A 20,144-nucleotide genomic window follows, 5' to 3' on the forward strand; every position below is an offset into this window, starting at 1 on the left:
TGCACTGAGTGACACATGCCACCAAACCTCCCATAAAGCTACTGTGACCTATGCTGGCATGTCACAACATTCCAAATGCTACAGTCTGCTTGTTTATCAGTGTACATTCCTGCTGCACAGTACCTAGCCATAGTTCCTTTAATGCATGCACTATGTTTTATGTTTTGTACCATGAACTCTTTAATCCTCAAGGGAGGTTTTGAATTACATTTTGCATTTGAGTAATTTAGCAGATGCTCTTATCCAGAGCAACTTGCAGTTAATGCATTCATCTTAAGATAGAAAGGCCCAATATGTCAAACCATTTGATATTGACTTTCATGTTGGAATGCCGGTGCTACTTCTAATCTCTCTGCTTTACATTCGACCAGCTATGCAGCTTATGCAGCAGCACAGCATCAGAGTGGAGCATACTGTTGGATCGATGTGTGTACATGTACTGCGTGCCTCAGTGGCTTCGTGAGATAATTGCGTGCTTGTCCATGTCTTATGTCTCGCACAGTATTTTATGGCCTGTTTTGTCATGTTCCTCCAGTGTGATGTGCGATCTAAAGCTATTGATGAGACAAAGATAACCTCCAATTGAATTCTCTGGAGTGCGTAGCCTTTATTATGACGGGAATTGTCTTTGCTTCAATAGCCCTGATTCATTACTGGAAATGAGTTAGCCTGGCCCTTCGCCAGCCAGCACCTCTCCCTTGTAAGAGCCTTTCATAAAGCCAATGCTATGGTGGAATATGGTTATTATGAAAGCAAATGCTAATGGGGCTTTAATGAGCGTGCTAGAATTCTAGATGTTGATGTGAAGAGGAGATCACGCCCCCAAATCAAAGATACTGTAGTTTACAAAAACAACATCAGCAAGTTGTTAGATATTGAACATTGAATCATCTTAAAACAGAGTGCATATTTGAGTTTTATCTGATAGTGTCATGCTTTACCTTATTATGCCACTTGTTCCCTTACACACACACACACACACACACACACACACACACACACACACACACACACACACACACACACACACACACACACACACACACACACACACACACACACACACACACACACACACACACACAGCGCGCGCGCGGTCAGCGACGGCCCTCAATCTAGTTTAGTTCTCACTGGTGACCTCCCTCACCCTGCATTGATAGCAGCAATGGGTGATAGGGTCAGTCTGCTGGGGACTGATAAACTCAGCGCACAGCGGCAGTCCGTCCGACAACGCTGAATGCAATCACTCAAGAATGACCCAGGCATCGCTGGGTCTGAGGGTTGGACCTAATCTATCTCCATAGCAACTGTCCAGGTACATCTGACTGTGACTGCGGTCGGTCAGCCAGCTGGGAGAGTTGGTGGGAGACAGCGTCGACGTGGCAACACAGTGGCGATACAGAGGGAGAGCCCTGATGAGTTATCCTGGTGATTATCAGATAAAGATAATGGGGTTGATTGCCTCTTACAGGGCATGTATAGAGAGAACACCATTGAGCTGCCAGAGAGAGGCAGGACAGGACAATACTGTAAGATGGAAGGGAAAGTTATCTCTCTGTCTCCTGTTCTTGGAAGTTGTGGAGTTTCTACGGTATGGGCTGAAGGTAATGGTGGATTGGACAGTACCATATGCCCCAACATCAGTCATTTAGGTGTACTATAGTTAGAATTTTGGAATGATAAAAAAACAACATAATTTTCTAGCTCCTCCTCCTTGTTCTGTCAATAGTTAAGGAATCCCCTCACCTTAAGGCTGCTGCCAGTCTCTTTTCATCCGAGGAAGGTTACTTTTTGTAGATTGACAACACAGACAGATCCATGTCTGCTGGTGAAGTTTAAGCACAAGAAGTAACATGAAAACCTTTTCCAACCTGAAGCTGAATCTGACGCTGAAATGCATGAAATATTGGACAATTAATATTTCAGAATAACCCTAGTCAGGAACTTTCTGTTGTTGTGCTGAGTGATGAGATTTGCTTGATTAGCAGGTCCCATTCAGACTCTCTAACCATCTGTTTAAAACCCATGTCTCCTGACCCTATCATCCTAACACCAGCACTCTTCTTCTGTGGTGGCAGAATGGTGGGTGTGCAGTCCTATCGTCCCTGTTATGGATGTGAATGTTCCTCACAGCCTTGTGATTACATAAGATATACAGCTCCGTTTGCGATGCCTGGTGGTTCAGGGGGAACGTGTCTTATTAAAGCAATAAAAATGACTCCAATAATGTTTAATGAGCTCACCAACTGGAGGGAAAAAAAGGCAATTTGGCATTTTAAAGATATATTACCTTATCTGTCTTTGTCTGTCGGATAAAGCCGCAAGTCTCTAATGTTCCATTTTTTGTGCCACTGAAAATATTAAAATGAACATGAGTATTGATTGGAACCAGAGGCTGCAAAAGAGAGACACTCTATCATCTTCTCTGCAAGAAGTGGGAGGATAAACTTTTTGTAACAGAATGTTTTTGTTTCCTACTTTAAATATATATATGTATATATTTTTTTAATTTACCCCCTTTTCTCCCCAATTTCGTGGTGTCCAATTGTTAGTAATTACTATCTTGTCTCATCGCTACAACTCCCGTACGGGCTCGGGAGAGACGAAGGTCGAAAACCATGTGTCCTCCGTGGCACAGCTTGCGCTGCGATGCAGTGCCCTAGACCACTGCGTCACCTGGGAGGTTTCCTACTTTTTAATGACGTACAATATGTTTTTAATGTATTATACAGCTCTTAGCTACGTTAAATCTAAAAACAGATTTTCATGAAGCCAATATAGGTTGAAATCTTATCAAACAAATATATATAAACAAAGGTGTTGACCTTGTTGATCTCATTTTACTGATAACTGTCCCCAGCGATATGTTTGTACCAAGTTAATGTGCTCCTCATGTCTCCCGGTGTTTGGAATGCCAGTGCCAGTGGATTTGTAACAATAGATTTTACCTGAGGATTATTTGGTTGCATCTCAGGTATTACAGGATTACAAGGGATTATGTGTTGAACTAGATTATGAGTTCAAATGTTCAAACTGGTACGGTACTTGACCTGCGACACTCTGATTGGACCTGTAATCAAAATAAGCGAAGCATGTTGTGATGTGTAATTTTTCTTTACTTAACATTGTTTATTTTTAGTTGTCAGACATTTAATGACGGACATTATTCCTGTGGAGTTCTTTACAACATGGACCTTTGTCTAAACTGTCCTTATGCACAACATGGACCTTTGTCTAAACTGTCCTTATGCACAACATGGACCTTTGTCTAAACTGTCCTTATGCACAACATGGACCTTTGTCTAAACTGTCCTTATGCACAACATGGACCTTTGTCTAAACTGTCCTTATGCACAACATGGACCTTTGTCTAAACTGTCCTTATGCACAACATGGACCTTTGTCTAAACTGTCCTTATGCACAACATGGACCTTGGTCTAAACTGTCCTTATGCACAACATGAACCTGGTTCTAAACTGTCCTTATGCACAACATGGACCTTGGTCTAAACTGTCCTTATGCACAACATGGACCTTTGTCTAAACTGTCCTTATGCACAACATGGACCTTGGTCTAAACTGTCCTTATGCACAACATGGACCTTGGTCTAAACTGTCCTTATGCACAACATGGACCTGGTTCTAAACTGTCCTTATGCACAACATGGACCTTGGTCTAAACTGTCCTTATGCACAACATGGACCTTTGTCTAAACTGTCCTTATGCACAACATGGACCTTTGTCTAAACTGTCCTTATGCACAACATGGACCTTTGTCCAAACTGTCCTTATGCACAACATGGACCTTGGTCTAAACTGTCCTTATGCACAACATGGACCTTTGTCTAAACTGTCCTTATGCACAACATGGACCTTTGTCTAAACTGTCCTTATGCACAACATGGACCTTTGTCTAAACTGTCCTTATGCACAACATGGACCTTTGTCTAATCTGTCCTTATGCACAACATGGACCTTTGTCTAATCTGTCTTTATGCACAACATGGATCTTTGTCTAATCTGTCCTTATGCACAACATGGACCTTTGTCTAATCTGTCCTTATGCACAACATGGACCTTTGTCTAAACTGTCCTTCTGCACAACATGGACCTTTGTCTAAACTGTCCTTATGCACAACATGGACCTTTGTCTAAACTGTCCTTATGCACAACATGGACCTGGTTCTAAACTGTCCTTATGCACAACATGGACCTTTGTCTAAACTGTCCTTATGCACAACATGGACCTTTGTCTAAACTGTCCTTATGCACAACATGGACCTTTGTCTAATCTGTCCTTATGCACAACATGGACCTTTGTCTAATCTGTCTTTATGCACAACATGGACCTTTGTCTAATCTGTCCTTATGCACAACATGGACCTTTGTCTAAACTGTCCTTATGCACAACATGGACCTTTGTCTAATCTGTCCTTATGCACAACATGGACCTTTGTCTAATCTGTCTTTATGCACAACATGGACCTTTGTCTAATCTGTCCTTATGCACAACATGGTCTGACAGGACCATCAATCAACATGTTCAATTGAGGCTTGCAAATTCATCCTTCAGAACCCATTATGAACAATGGCAAAAAATATAACTGAATTCACTTAAATCTCAGTGTCCATCAGTTTCCGACCAGTTTTTTTCCCGGTGTTATCTTGCAGCTTGGTGAGGAAACCTTCAACAGAGCCAAGCTCCTGAACGTGGGCTACACCGAGGCCCTGAAGGATGCAGAGTATGACTGCTTCATCTTCAGCGACGTGGACCTCATCCCTATGGACGACCGTAACCTCTACCACTGTTACGACCAGCCACGACACTTTGCCATCGCTATGGACAAGTTTGGCTTTAGGTAGGTCAATTGTATTGTGTACTCTCACTCCCATGTATATTTACTCTAAAATAAATCTGTTATTCATTTTCTGAGCCTATTCTCCTACCATCTTAAACTTATTAATTTGGAAATGGATAGTCCTCATATAGAAGTTTGAATGTATTGTTTTGGGACTGCACACGTGATCTGTACAGGATGATGTAACCAAAAGTACTGTTGGAGACTCATCCCCAGTTCATTTGACTGACTTTAAGATGAACGTTCCCTCTGTCTTTCATTGGAATCCGCCCAGCGCTCTCTGATGTTTAATTTTCTGTATGGGGCCAAAGAGCAACCCAATCCTAACACATTATTATATATCGTTTTGGTTAATGTCAGCAGTCAATAAATATTTTTGGTGGTATCATTTTACGAATAACTTTACCTGCTGTTGATAACACAAGCATTTTAATGTCGAATTGAATACCCACAACTTTATCCAGTGAATGTGTCCTTCCCCTACTGTACACTGACACCCACAGCCAGTTAAAGTGAGCTTTTTCTCACATCTAACTCAGCCCTATCCACATACTTGATAGCCTTCAAATTGGCAATATAGTTACAGCCCTGAACACACTCATGCCTAACAGACAAATTCACCCCAATGCCATTTTACCTGCTTGGATATGCAATTAAAATTGCTGTGTAATTTGTGACAGATTGATTGAACACAATTCCTCAGCATCTAGCCAGGCTTTGTATCCAGTGCATGTGGACGAAGCAGCCTTTTTGCTAAACATCTTATGCAAGTCCCTCAATGCACCAGCGTTGACTGCTAATATCAATAAACTGTGATGATAATCCCATTTCTAAACTGTATGGAATTCACACTAGAGGGGCTTTCTCCTGGCTACAACATTACTTTCTCTAATGACTCACACATCCTCCAGCAAATAGGCTGCTTAGAAACACACATGCACGCAAGCACACACTCACAGACACGGATGCACGCATACAAGGACACACACACACACAACATTTTCTCTATATTGTTTGTGTGAAGGCTGCTGCTACAGCAGATGTCCTCATTAGTTTTTTGCTTGTTGTCTTTTTACATAAAGCTCCCTGTCGCTGGCTCTGTCTGTCTGACGTCACAAACACACACACACTCACCACTGGCCTGAGGCAGACTCCAGGCACCCGCCATGATACTCGGCTAACCTTCTGCACCGTGGAACATTACAATGGGGCTCTGTAGAAAGGCTCTCTCTCCATCTCCATATCTTCAAGTCATGTGCATAAATAATAGCACCTCACATCAAGTGACACTGTTTCCCTTTAACTTTTGAAGCAATCCGAGCTACTGTAGCTATAGAAACAATACATTGTTCATTTATATATTTTTATTTTGTTACTTCTGCTCGCATTCTTATAGTATGTGTTATGTTGTAATTTTCAGTTGTCTTGAATGCAATACAGTAGAGTATCCATATTTGACAGGCTTGTTTTTTTAAAGGCCAGGATCTGTAATGAACCTCAAATCTGACAACCGCCTCAATGCTTTGACAGTTATTTTCCCCTTGCAGGCTTCCTTACGCTGGGTACTTTGGCGGGGTTTCTGGGCTGAGCAAAAAACAGTTTCTCAAGATCAATGGCTTCCCCAACGAGTACTGGGGCTGGGGAGGAGAGGATGACGATATCTATAACAGGTAGGACTGCATGGCAGAAATATTTAAAAAAACACCCATCAATCCCAGCACAGCACAGTACCAGAAAAAGAATGGTGCAGACGTTTTATTTGACACTTAGATCATAGCTGATACAGTAATTTGCATATTGGTTAGAATAGTTTAACCTTTATTTAACTAGGCAAGTCAGTTAATTAAGAACAAATTCTTATTTACAATGACGGCCTACTTTGGCCACACCTGGACGACGCTGGGCCAATTGTGCGCCGCCCTGTGGGACTCACAATCACGGCCGGATGTGATACAGCCTGTAATGATGCACTCTTGCACTGCGATGCAGTGACTTAGACTGCTGCGCCACTCGGGAGCAGTATCAGTCATTGCTACTTTAACAGCTGTACTTTAACAGCTTTGAATGATTTAACGCTGATAAAGGCACAGATGAGGTATTAAAAGAGTGAAGTAGGCACAGCTACAGGTCTTTTTAAACGCAAAATGTATGTCTGGCCTGTCACTTTACTTTATCATTGAAATACTTTTTTCCTGAATGTCCAGATAGAATGTCATTGTCCTTCCCGACCACATTCTCTCGCAGTGCTGCTAGCTCACAGACAGTCAAAACTTTAATAGCATGATAGTAGCTTTAATAGATTTGATCCATTAAAGCATCAAGATTTCCCCTGAGATGTTTCCTTCAACAGAGCTATTTTTGTTTCAGTGGATGTTGTGGGATGCGCTGGGATGTTATCCTCCTGCATGCTGCTGCTTAGGCCAATACATGAGCGTGAAAGGCTACATTCAATGTTGTAGACACCAAAATAAGCATGTATAAAAAAAAACATAAAGGTTGTCTTTCATTGAAATCTAGAATATTTTCAGGGCTCACTTGTTTTAATATCATTTTATATAAAGCAATTTGAAATGTCCTTGAATATACACTGGATCTCATGGCCAGGCAGAGAGGGGACTGATGATGATGGTGTTAGGCTAGCTTGCAGCTGAGTGAATAGACTCAGGCTACGTCCCAAATGACACTCTATTCCCTATATAGTGTACTACTTTTGGCTCTGGTTAAAAGTAGTGCACTATATAGGGAATAGGGTACCATTTGGGATACAGCCCCAGACTGTGCTGTGCCTAGGGGGATGCTGTTGGTCTCTCCCCTAGGCACTCAGCGAGATGGTGATGTGTGAGTGATGGGGCCTGGGCTGTTGCTGGTGTCTCTCTTTCTCTCCCCCTCTCTTACAGCCCCTGTGGGGATGGCTCCTTTCCCTGGGTCTAGCTGCTACAGGACATGGCATCCTAGCCCAAATTGGGGCCTGCCAACACAATCCCAGCTCGGGGGAATCCATGTCCCTGTTCAGTGCTTTGAGGCCGTGCCCACAGTCTGTTGATCAGAGGTCCAAGGGATGTCAGTGACAGCACTCTTCCCTCTTTAAAATCACATCTTCTTTGTAGGCTAGCATATGGGTCCTTCCACATAAAAAAAAACACAAGAAAGAGGATTTTGACACCTACCATCTCAGATTGTTCTGAAATCGTTTTTGTAGTTAGTGACAGATACAATTAGCATTCCTGAAACATTATTTTGTTTAAATATAATTTGATCTCTGAGAAATTAAACTAATTGATTGCATCCAAATTTGCCATTTTAATTTGTAGGATTCAGATAATATTCAATAAATATAGTACCCAACATCCAATTTGGACTTAACTTCTTCCTACCAATGAGTAAGCCATGAAGGAATCGCAACAAAATGTCAAAAGCCACCCACCCCATACCCTATGCCAATCCCACCTCAACAACCAGTATACCAGTTCTCTATGTTTGACAAGTAGTGTGAAGCTATGGCTTGTAGTATTACTTCTCCATACCATGTCATGTAGAGAACCCAGCCACAAAGTCATAACAGCTTTCCCAATTTGGCAACAAATGCCACTCCGGTGGGAGAAATCAATAGGCGAATATCACAGACAATCACTGGCGTGTGAGTAATACTGTGAAACACTATGATTCCAATATTAGTGCTAGATATGTTATGGACATTATCTGAAATTACAATGCTAAAATTAAAAATATTAAAAATATGTGTAGCAACTTTCATTTCCATGAGATAAAATTTCAACAAAATAATGTTTAATGAATGTCAATATTACCTGTTTGTATCTACAGAAATGATTTCAGAACAATCTGAGATGGTGGGTGTCATTGCTTGCTGAAATGACATGGAATGACTCCTATGACTTGTAGAGAAAGAGAGAGAGTGATTGATTCCTTTGTGACAGTAAGGTTCAGTGGGTTCAGCCTAAAGCAGGGACTGCACCTGCCTGGAGTGCACTATGTGGCACTGGCATACTGGCTCACAATCCCGTATTGTAATAATAGCTGATGCCTCACACACTCTGTGATGTAGCACAACAGATCTTCCAGCAATGAGAGAGTCTAACTCAGATTAGTGTGATTAAGTGGAGTAGTGTGTTACTGTGTTGACACATTGTAGTTCAGAAGAGCACAGTCACCAAGAATACAACCACAGTTAATGTTAGAGCAGTAAAGACAAAACATACATTTTATGAATCATGATTTTTCATACCTTTATCTAACTAGACAAGTCAGTTAATAACACATTCTATTTTCTATGACGGCCTAGGAACAGTGGGTTAACTGCCTTGTTCAGGGGCAGTACGAAAGATTTTTACCTTGTCAGCTCAGGGATTTGATCTGGCAACCTTTCGGTTACTGGCCCAACACTCCAACCACTAGGCTACCTGCCGCCCCCAATCTATGATTCATAATCTATTAACATGTGTTAAGACCTCAAAGTGCATTTTGTGACATTTCCATTTTGTCATTTATTTACATCATATCTTGGTTAGACTGCAGAGGCTATACTGTGCTGTAACTCCGGTGACAGCATAGCACACTTAGTGGTGATGCATGGTAGTGCACTCAGAGCCTTGCTGTGTGAACTGTAGCACAATATTGTGGGGAGTTCCTTGTTTATTGTAGTGCTTTTTGGAACTGTGCCATGCTGTCAGAACCTGCAGGGGAAAATCCCTTATGATTTGCTTGGAGGGAATACCTCATGTTACAGACGGTGCCAACTTTAAAAAAATAATCATAGGTCTTCAGGAAAAATGCCTGAGTTGATTTACCCCCACTCAAACAAACAGTTAAAGGGAAGAGGGTGGTTATTTTCCTGGCGTTTTTTAATGGACTGTTTTGGGCTTACCTCCTCCTGATGTCTGTCCATTCTCCTTCTTTTGTTAGAAAAAAATCTAGATAATGAAATTATTTTGAATGTACATTCAGACACTTAATTGAACTCTATGGTGTTCCTTAAGGGCCCAGTATCCTCCGTTTACTAAGTACCATAGTATTGATTATCTCACACCTGGATTACCCATGCAAGGCTAACCATTGATTGGGAGATATAGTTGACACTGAGCTCCGTCATCACCATACAGTTTCATTCAGTAAAGCAAGGAAGGGTAGACAGAAATAGCTGGAGGTGATGGTGGCATTACTGGAGAAACAGATAGATGACACTATTTTCCCTGCTTCCTGTAGAGCCCATTCACCCTGAGACCAGCAACTGGAATGGAAGGATACTTAAAAAACTCTCTCTATCACCCCTCCTGGGCATGTACGTACAACTGAAGAGCAGCAGATCCATCCAGTGTCTTGGATGGGCAACTCCTTGGCTGTCAGCATCTGTGCAGTGAAACAGGGACCTGGAGGGACAGTTAGTTCCCTCATATTTACTTCTACTACAAGGTGACTAACTGTCAGAGCTCCGACTGTCTCTTGTGACAGACAGACAGACAGGCTCTGTCTGGTGGCAAGTGCTCTCCCTGGCCTAGACGTACACCTGGCTGATACTGAAAAATATACAAGTCATAGCCTATTTCATGGGCATAAGTGGTCCGTTAATACGTTTACTATCATAGGATTTTCCCTAACAAACACCTAACAGTCCAGACACTATCTATTCTACATTTACATAGTGCACGGTGTCACTCTACTGTGTTCTGTCTTTAATAGAGAGAGGGAGATACAGGAGAAAAATGCCAGCTTTGGCAGGATTCTCATTTCTCGATTGCCCTTGTGTGGCTATTTCTAATTAGAGGGAGACAGGAGGGAGTGGATAGAGAGTGGGCAGGCAGGCAGCAGAGCTTGAACCACCGCAGTCAGCAAGACAGACAGAGCACACACTCAATCCAACATGAGCGATTTCAGGTTCGTTCCACTCATCTCCTCATCTCTCCCCAATGGCTTCATTCTCTGCAGCACTCCATTCCTTTCGGTTCTGATGAGGTAATGCCGCAGATTCTAATTCCCCCGGACTCCAAGAGTCTAATGCATTTAAGAAAGACTGGAGAGAAATGGGAAAAAAGCTAGAGAAGTTCTTCATTAATTCAATCAAAAGGGCACGCAAGGCCAAATTAGCTGTCCAGACATCTGTATCAAAATTACCACTGTGCCTCAGGAAAACAATTATTCTTTGTTGCAATATTTAACAGGTACACAGAGAGTGAATGATATCAGTGGCAATGTGAGAATACAAAGGAAGTCAACAAAGGAACAACTATTGCAATGTGTATGTGTTGAGCGAGAGAAACCATTTTGCAGGAATGTCAACCATACATCAACCATACACACAACTGATAATGTTACTACTTCTGTTTCTTCTCCTTTCTCTAAGCCTGAATAATACTTTGCTTTCAAGGGCAATGTTAATTTTAGGAAAACAGATATTTTGCTTCTCAACAAAGAACATCTTATGCCATTGTGCCTGAAAGGTTGTTTTTCCTTTCATTTTTCCTTTCTACCAAAAACGCTTTGTATTATATTATTATATTATATCGCTCAATGCTCTCTCTTCATCATGGCCCCTTCTGAGAGTTTTGAAAAGGTTTGATGGAGTTCAAGGAATCTGGTTCAGAATGAAAGGGCCCACAGATCCTTGGCACAGTGCTGTTCAATACGATTGAGCCAATTTTGTGTGCTCGCTGGGCTGAGACAGCCGCATGTGAAGGCATGGAGGAGAGAAGTCAAGCTAATGAGTCGAAGGGTGCAGCAGCAGCACATGGATCCCCATGGCTTTTGACTAAACACAACAGTAAATTATAAAGAAGACCTGTCAGAGGCCCATGTTGTTGACCCATGTTTCATATAGTACAGCTCATGTCATGGACACTACATCTTGCAATCATTCAAGGTCTCTGGTGAAGACTATTCCCAGAACGTGTCCAAATATTTACTCTTCAACTTGTACTAAAGTAAAGAAATGGTTAAAAAAAAAAAGGATGTATGCCTTACCTCCTCCTGATCTGTCCATTCTTCTTTTGGTAGAAAATAATCTAGTTAAATCAATTATTTTGAAAGTTCTTTCAGACACTTGGTGGTCCTTAAGGACCCAACATTCTCACCTTACTCCGCAAACTAAGTACCATAGTATTGATTAACTCACACCTGGATTACCCAGCCAAGCCTAACCATTGATTGGGAGATATAGCTGAGACTGTGCCCATCCCCCTGCCTGCCCCTTTATCTCCTTGAAATCATTGCAGATGGTTGAAGCTTTTTCAACCTGATACCTTGAAACCACAGTGAACACTACAGAATGTCCTGAAGCCAAATAAGTCACTGAATAGCTCAGTTTCCAGCTGGACTGAATGATCATCATGTACTGTAGGTATATGTTATTTAACACAGACCCAGTTAGTTTTAGTAGCTTCTGCCAAGCACTAAATGAGCAAGGTAAACATACCTATTCTGGTTGAATTTTTATTTGACTAGGCAAGTCAGTTAAGAACAAGTTCTTATTTACAATGACTGCCTAGGAACAGTGGGTTAACTGCCTTGTTCAAGGGCAGAACAACGCTCTAACCACTAGGCTACATGCCACCCTGTTGCATACAGTAGGCTTCATCCCAAATGGCATCATATTCCCTACACAGTACACTCATTTTGACCAGAGCCATCCCACTGGACACAAACTGGTTGAATCAATGTTGTTTTAATGTAATTTGTCAACATATTGTGACATGGAATCTACGTGGAAAATACATTGGATTTGAAAAAAAGTAATCCACGTAAACAGGTTGTTTTGAGGATGAAATTTCAACCACAGGATTATGTCATCATGGTAACCAAATTTCAATATAAACAAACCTTGTTTAAAATATGTTGAATTTGTACCTTTAAAACAATGTCTGATCTTCAACATTATATCCTCCATCAGAACAAAATACAATAGGCTGGGCAGCACCTCTTACTGGAGAATTGATCTATCTATAGCTACCCTTTGGTCTCTCATCCAGGGTTTTAACCAAACCCAGCCCTGCTTAGCTATGATATTTGTCCCTGACTGTGCTATCGTGAGAATCATTGTTGAGAGATCTCCACTTAAAAATGTATTAGATTCACTGATTCTATCGAAGTCATTCCAAAGGGTAGGTTTAACAGAGAGCATTAAATGTGACCATATTTTATCACTCATATCATAAATTATGCTATTTAGGCCTATATAGAATTTTCTAAGTCATCAATATTGTTTCAAATCAACCCAGAATTCAACTAAAAATAGACAATACAATATGCCTAGGGTTTCAAGCTCTGGTTGATTTCAAATGTAATGATATTTAGTGATATTGAATGGTGTTTGTCAACCCAACCAAATATCAACATTAGAAGGAGATGTATCCTCTGCTTGGATAATTCCATCTGTGCCACTGACTTAGGTGCCTTTAATTCCAGTTGGATGCACGTCTCCATCTCAACCAAAAATATAAGTTAAATAATATCTAAAGTGCATTTAAAGTTTGAATCGGTTTAGTGCTATTCTTTAACTCAGATTTTTGATTGAGATGGAGACGTGAATCTAACATATCAGTTATTCATTTGTAGCTAAACTGGAATTAAGGCCAAACTAAGTCAGTGGCACAAGCAACACTGAACCATGCATGAGAGCACCAACTGTTCCGGACGACTGTGTGATCTCTCTCTCTGTAGCGTATGTGAGTAAGACCTTTAAACAGGTTAACATTTGCAAGGCCGGGGGGCCAGACTGAATACCAGAATGAGTACTAAGCGCATGCGCTGACCAGCTGGTAAGTGACTTCACTGATATTTTCAACCTATCCCTGACCCGGTCTGTAATACCAACTTGTTTCAAGCCTACCACCATAGTCCCTGTGCCCAAGAACGCCTAGGTAACCTGCCTATATGACTATTGCCCTGTTGCAATCACATCTACAGTCATTAAATTATTTAAAAGGCCATCACCATCATCCCAGACACCCAATCCAGTTCTTCTAAACAAGCTACCCACTGCTGCTACTGTCTTAACCCTACAGTGGGTTAACTGCCAGAAAGACAGATTTTTACCTTGTCAAAATGTTTACCTGGGATTCGATCCAGCAACCTTTCGGGTACTGGCCCAACGCTCTAACCACTAGGCTACCTGCCGCCACTATATGTACATAACTACCTCAAATTCCTCATACATCAACTCGGTACTGGTACTCCCTGTAAATATCCATGTCATTTTTACTCGTCATTGTTATTTGTTATTCACTGGTTCACTATATCTATTTTATTTATTTATTTTTAAATCTTAACTCTGCGTTGTTGAAAAAAGACCCGTAAGTTAGCATTTCACTGTTAGTCTACACCTATTGAAGCATGTGACAAATAACATTTGATTTGAACCTATTTTTTTAAACAGGCAATCCTTAGTGCTATTGTTTCTGGGTCAAGAATACACAAGGGGAATATTTTGAATTCACTCTCTGCATTATGTATTACCAAACCTTCTCACTGTTGTTACTTGCAGAAAACACACAAACTCTAACACAACAGAAACACCCTTACTGTACACACACACGGACACAAACACACACAGAGACAGACAGACACGCACTCACGTGCGCACAAACACACAGTGTTTATGTTATTGATCTCCAAGTACTCCAGAGAAAGAGGGAGGTTCAGAGAGAGAGGCAGAAGCTAGCTTAGTGACCCAGCTGGAGCAATGTGATGCTCAAATGACAAATGCAGGGAGGGTCATTTCTTTTATCCAGGGGCTTCACACGGATAAAGAGGCAAGGGGGATATTATAATGACCTCATTCTTCAAGCAATCAAGCAGCTGGAAGCAGCATTTTACTCAAACAAATGGCTTTGTTTTCCAAGACAGTTAGCATGGAGGCTTAGGCTGGTCTCTTCAGGAAAGCTAAGAGACACTTAATGGGAAGAGCCTGGATTCTCTTCAATCTGTTCTACTGAATTTGTTTTCATAAATGTTCTCTTTGACTCGCTTGGCATTTTCTTTTCATCTGGGCTAATGAGGCTTTGATGGCGGGATGCAGAAGCAATGTGTTTTACCGTTTGTTTGTCAGTCAGTAAGTGCGAGGCCCACAGATACAAACTGTCAGGCTTGGCTGCACCAATAACACAGGAGATTTAGAATGAATCAGAGCATTACAGAGTGAAATAAAACCATTTCATCCCATCTTGGGGACCAAACATTGTAAACACCCAAACACACACACGGTTCCATGTTGCTGCGTGAATGAATATCATTTCTTATTTTCCTCCATCTAGGTCTAGGATAGGCTTTAGTTTGTACAGATTGGTTGTCTACAGTCAGTGCCTTGCTTTACCCCATTTTTGTTGCATTACAGCTGAAGCTTAACTCGAGATTGCTATTACAGTGTCTCGTCATGGCTGGCATTGCTACAGCTGCTTTGGAGCAGTTCTGACTTCCCAATTGGCAACCGACAGTATTTCTTATGTAGTGTACTTCTTTTGACCATGGCCCATAGGGCTCTGGGCAAAAGTAGTGCACTATGTAGGGAATAGGCTGCCATTTGGGATGCACATTCTAACTGATTCTTTCTAAAGCATGACTCCTCTGTTGTAGGATCACCCTCAACGGGATGAAGGTGGTTCGACCGGACGTCCGGATCGGCCGCTACAGGATGATCAAACACGAAAGAGACAAGCACAATGAACCCAACCCACAAAGGTTTGCCTTTGATTCCTATCTTTTCCTCCCTAGACACTAGCCTGGCCCCAGATCAGTTTGTGCTGTCTTGCGAACAATGACATAGAAGTTGGCAAGACAGCACAAACAGATCTAGGACCAGGCTATCTTTTCCTCCCTAAACACAACATTCATTCTAACTATAGAATGTACAGAAAGTGTAGGTTCTCTAGCTATTGTTTGCTCAGTTACCAAAGTTGTCTTTTTGATAAAGGTTGTCTCACACTCACACATTATACTACCATCTTACGATTGAAGGCTGCTCTAAGATAAATCCCCCATATCATAGATTTGGCAGGAAAATAACACCTCATAGAAATGGATCATCACTGTTTATTCACTGCTAAGAGGGCTCTTTCATGCATGAATAGCCAACCCATCAATGACTCTAAAAAGAGCAGATCGATAACAGCATGGCTATATGCAGCACTGTTAGTTGTGATTGTTCCTAAACCTCAGAACCCTACAGAGCTGAGCTGCAATTTGCAAAACAGTTATTGCATAGCATGAATGGACTCACTGTAGAATGTACAGACTTTTATTGATCACATCTAACCCCCTAGCTGGCTCTTACCATGATAGAAAGGCCAAAAAACCACGGGTAGCCATTTAATCCTTGGGCTACTCTTCATTTTCCATGAACTCCCAGTCCCTAGGACTCCCAGTGTGCGAAGATAACAGCCACAGAAAACAACAATCATTCTGACGAGTGCCTCATACATACGAATAATGAACCAATGCAGACCCCTTGTATCGCAAGCTCGAGAGCGTGATAAACTCATTTCCATGGGAGATGAGAGAATAACTGAATTAAAAGGAATTTGTTGTTACTGCGCTTATAGCCGTGGGAAGTAGGAGTGCTGAGGTTGCTGCAGCACACCATAAAAAATAGGAATAAAACAAATATGTAATACATGTTTTTTAGAATAATAGGATCGATATATTTTGTAGTGATTTTGGCGAGAGCGAAACCTCTTCCTCTGCAGCAACACCCAAAAAATATTGCAGCACCCCCACCCCCAAACTACTTCCCACGGCTATGACTGCGCCTAATGTATTGAAACACGTTGATGTAAGAGGGGTTTGCTGTGCTGACAGAGCCAGGGAAGCATGCTGTTGTCTGTTTGGCTTGTGGCTGTGTGGTGACAAGTTGATGGGTTGATACATGATCAAAGTACTTACCATGCAATCCCAATCAACATGATGCATCTTGAATGGCACCCTATCCCCTTCATGGTGCACTACTTTTGAACAGGGCCCATAGGGCTCAGGGCCCTGGTCAACAGTGGTGTACTTTATAAGGAATAGGGTCCCATTTGACGCAACAAATGTCCCTAATCTGATACCATCACTTATTACTAGGTTGGCCAAATGCGGGACAAAAGCATTATATATTTATTTTTTGGCAGACCCCCCCCCCCCCCCACAAAACAAGCTAGTTGAAACACAACTATAGGCTACTCCTTTGCCTCGCGCAAAATGTAGTTATGCAGAAACCGGGATTGAGTGAAGTAGCAGCAAATATGTTGAATGAGCAACTAATGAGCATGGAGAGCCACACAAGTTGAACGAAATCACCTAATATCTTTTCAGTATAATACGGCTATTTACTTACCTTTGTAGCTCTTCGTCAGAAGCAGGCTTTTTGTAAGTAGTTAAATGTTCTTTCCAAGTTTAGCTGGAATTTAGACCGAAAGGATTTGACAAATGTGATTGATTGACAATATTACATTGGCCTACGTCTCAACTTGCGCTGAGCAGAATATCAGATCTCAACAACGATTGGAGAAGTGTTTAACATCCCCAGTACCACATCCTCATGATATACATCTTGTAAAAAATGCAACATGACTGCAAACAGATCTATTATGAGGAGATGCTCATGTCTCCGCCCTAACTATGGCAGTGGTTGTCCCAAAGATGGGAAGGCAGGCGACAAGTTTAGGTCCAAAATAAGCCCATAGAAACACGTTGGGCTTATTTTGGCTAATTTTGGTGAGAGTGAAACCTCTCGCTTTGCCTCTTCCTCCCTGCTGCAAAAGATGCAGGTAAGAATGTCTGACTGAAATACGGGACATATCGACCTTTTTTTGTAAATGAGTGGCGTTTGAATGTGTTGATAAAATGTGGGACATGATTGTTTGGTGCAGGACAAAGGGACAAAATATGGGACTGTCCGACTGAATCCAGGACATGTGGTCACCCTACTTATAACATATGTATAAGAGATGTAGCTACCCTGCTACCCTGCTACCCTGCACACATAGGTATGTGGAAACCACTTCAAATGAGTGGTTTTGGCTGTTTCAGCCACACCCGTTGCTGACAGGTGTATAAAACCGAGAACATAGCCATGCAATCTCCATAGACAAACATTGGCAGTAGAATGGCCTTACTGAAGAGCTCAGTGACTTTCAATATGGCACCGTCATAGGATTCCACCTTTTCAACAAGTCAGTTTGTCAAATTTCTGCCTTGCTAGAGCTGCCCCGGTCAACTGTCAATGCTGTTATTGTGAAGTGGAAATGTCTAGGAGCAACAAAGGCTCAGCTGCGAAGTGGTAGGCCACACAAGTTCACAGAACATGACCGCCGAGTGCTGATGCGCGAAGTGCGTAAAAATCGTCTGTCCTAGGTTGCAACACTCCCTGCCGAGTTCCAAATTGCCTACGTTGTCGGGAGCTTCATGAAATGGGTTTCCATAGCCGAGCAGCCGCACGCACACAAGCCAAATATCACCATATGCAATGCCAAGCATTGGCTGTAAAGCTCACCGCCATTTGACTCTGGAGCAGTGGAAAAGCATTCTCTGGAGTGATGAATCACGCTTCACCATCTGGTAGTCCGACCGATGAATCTGGGTTTGGAGGATGCCAGGAGAACTCTACCTGCCCGTATGCATAGGGCCAACTGTAAAGTTTGGTGCAGGAGGAATAATGGTCTCGGGCTGTTTTTCATGGTTCGGGCTAGGCACCTTAGTTCCAGTGAAGGGAAATCTTAACGCTACAGTATACAAAGACATTGTAGATGATTTTGTGCTTCCAACTTTGTGGCAACAGTTTGGGTAAGGCCCTTTCCTGTTTCAGCATGACAATGCCCCCATGCACAAGCGAGGTCCGTACAGAAATTGTTTGTCGAGATCGGTGTGGAAGAACTTGATTGGCCTGCACAGAGCCCTGACCTCAACTCCATCTAACACCTGGGGTTGTGGTGCCCGACCTTACTAAAGCTCTTGTGGCTGAATGGAAGCAAGTCCCCGCAGCAATGTTCAAAACATCTAGCGGAAAGCCTTCCCAGAAGAGTGCAGGCTGTTATAGCAACAAAGTGGGGACCAACTCAGTGTTACTGTAATGCCCATGATTTTGGAATGAGATGTTTGACTAGCAGGTGTCCACATACTTTTGTAGTGTATTGTATGTACAGTGCATTTGCAAATACTTTTTCCAAATGTTGTTATGTTACAGCCTTATTCTAAAATGCATGACATTTATTTTTTTCCTCATCAGTCTCCACACAATACCCCATAATGACAATGTGAAAACTGTTTTTTTTTATGTTTGCAAATGTGTTAAAAAACAGACTAAACAGAACCTTATTTACATAATTATTCAGTTCCTTTGATATGAGACTCGAAATTAAGCTCACATGCATTCTGTTTCCATTGATCATCCTTGAGATGTTTCTACAACTTGATTGGAGTTCACCTGTGGTAAATTCAATTGAATGGACATGATTTGAAAATGTATAAACTCCCACAGTTAACAGTGCTTGTCAAAGCAGAAACCAAGCCCTGGGGTTGTCCGTAGAGCTCCGAGACAGGATTGTGTCGAGGCACAGATCTGGGGAAGGGTACCAAAAAAATGTCTGCTGCATTGAAGGTCCCCAAGAACACAGTGGCCTCCATCGTTCTTACAGTTTTTCTCAGTCGCTTTGGTGCATTTTTCACATCATCCCTAACATGTGCAAAATAATAAGTGCATTTCTCAGAACAACTTGTACAAACTGCAATATACAATAGATATATTTCTAAATCTAGTCAGTCACTAAAAATCCTTAGTACATCTCTCAAAAGTAAATATTCATGCCAATGATCATGTCAGTGTCATCAGAATGATAAGTCACTGGGTCATTGTTCACGAACAAGGTCGTCAAAATGTTTAGGCATGTTGTCAATGTAACTGTGTACTTTGACAGTATTACCTGATGTAAACTTAGGCTACAGTTTGGATGACAGTTACTGTATTGAAAATGCACAAGGCTGCACTTCTATGGCATATATCAATTTCAACAGTACTATTTACATATTACTGTATGTGGGTTATTGATTGAAAGAGACTGGACAACCCAAGGGGCACAAAGAAAAAAAAAACTAAATTAGAAAGAAACACAGGAAACCACCCCTAAGGCACAACTTTGCCCGCAGCACTGTTGTGCTGTCTCTACACATCCAGACGTTCCTGTCTGTCAGCCCACATATTCTCATCCACATCACACCGGATATTTTCCCTTCCAATGCAACGTGGAAAGAATATTTTGGAATGCCTTATCCATCCTCTGCTGACATGTACTGTGATGTCCTCACAT

The 20,144-nt window shown here is 41.8% G+C and overlaps 1 protein-coding gene across 1 annotated transcript in view; it reads left to right on the top strand.

The window, feature by feature from the left end:
* LOC139386878 (beta-1,4-galactosyltransferase 2-like) overlaps window positions 1-20,144 on the top strand; it is a 150,010-nt gene that overhangs the window by 119,030 nt on the left and 10,836 nt on the right. Inside the window, exons 4-6 of the mRNA XM_071132740.1 lie at window positions 4,673-4,860; window positions 6,408-6,530; window positions 15,439-15,543. Of these exons, the coding sequence (XP_070988841.1) occupies window positions 4,673-4,860; window positions 6,408-6,530; window positions 15,439-15,543 (416 nt within the window). The remainder of the gene's footprint in view (window positions 1-4,672; window positions 4,861-6,407; window positions 6,531-15,438; window positions 15,544-20,144) is intronic.

The sequence above is a fragment of the Oncorhynchus clarkii genome, chromosome 28, assembly GCF_045791955.1.
Source record: "Oncorhynchus clarkii lewisi isolate Uvic-CL-2024 chromosome 28, UVic_Ocla_1.0, whole genome shotgun sequence".
Classification (NCBI taxonomy): Eukaryota; Metazoa; Chordata; class Actinopteri; order Salmoniformes; family Salmonidae; genus Oncorhynchus; species Oncorhynchus clarkii.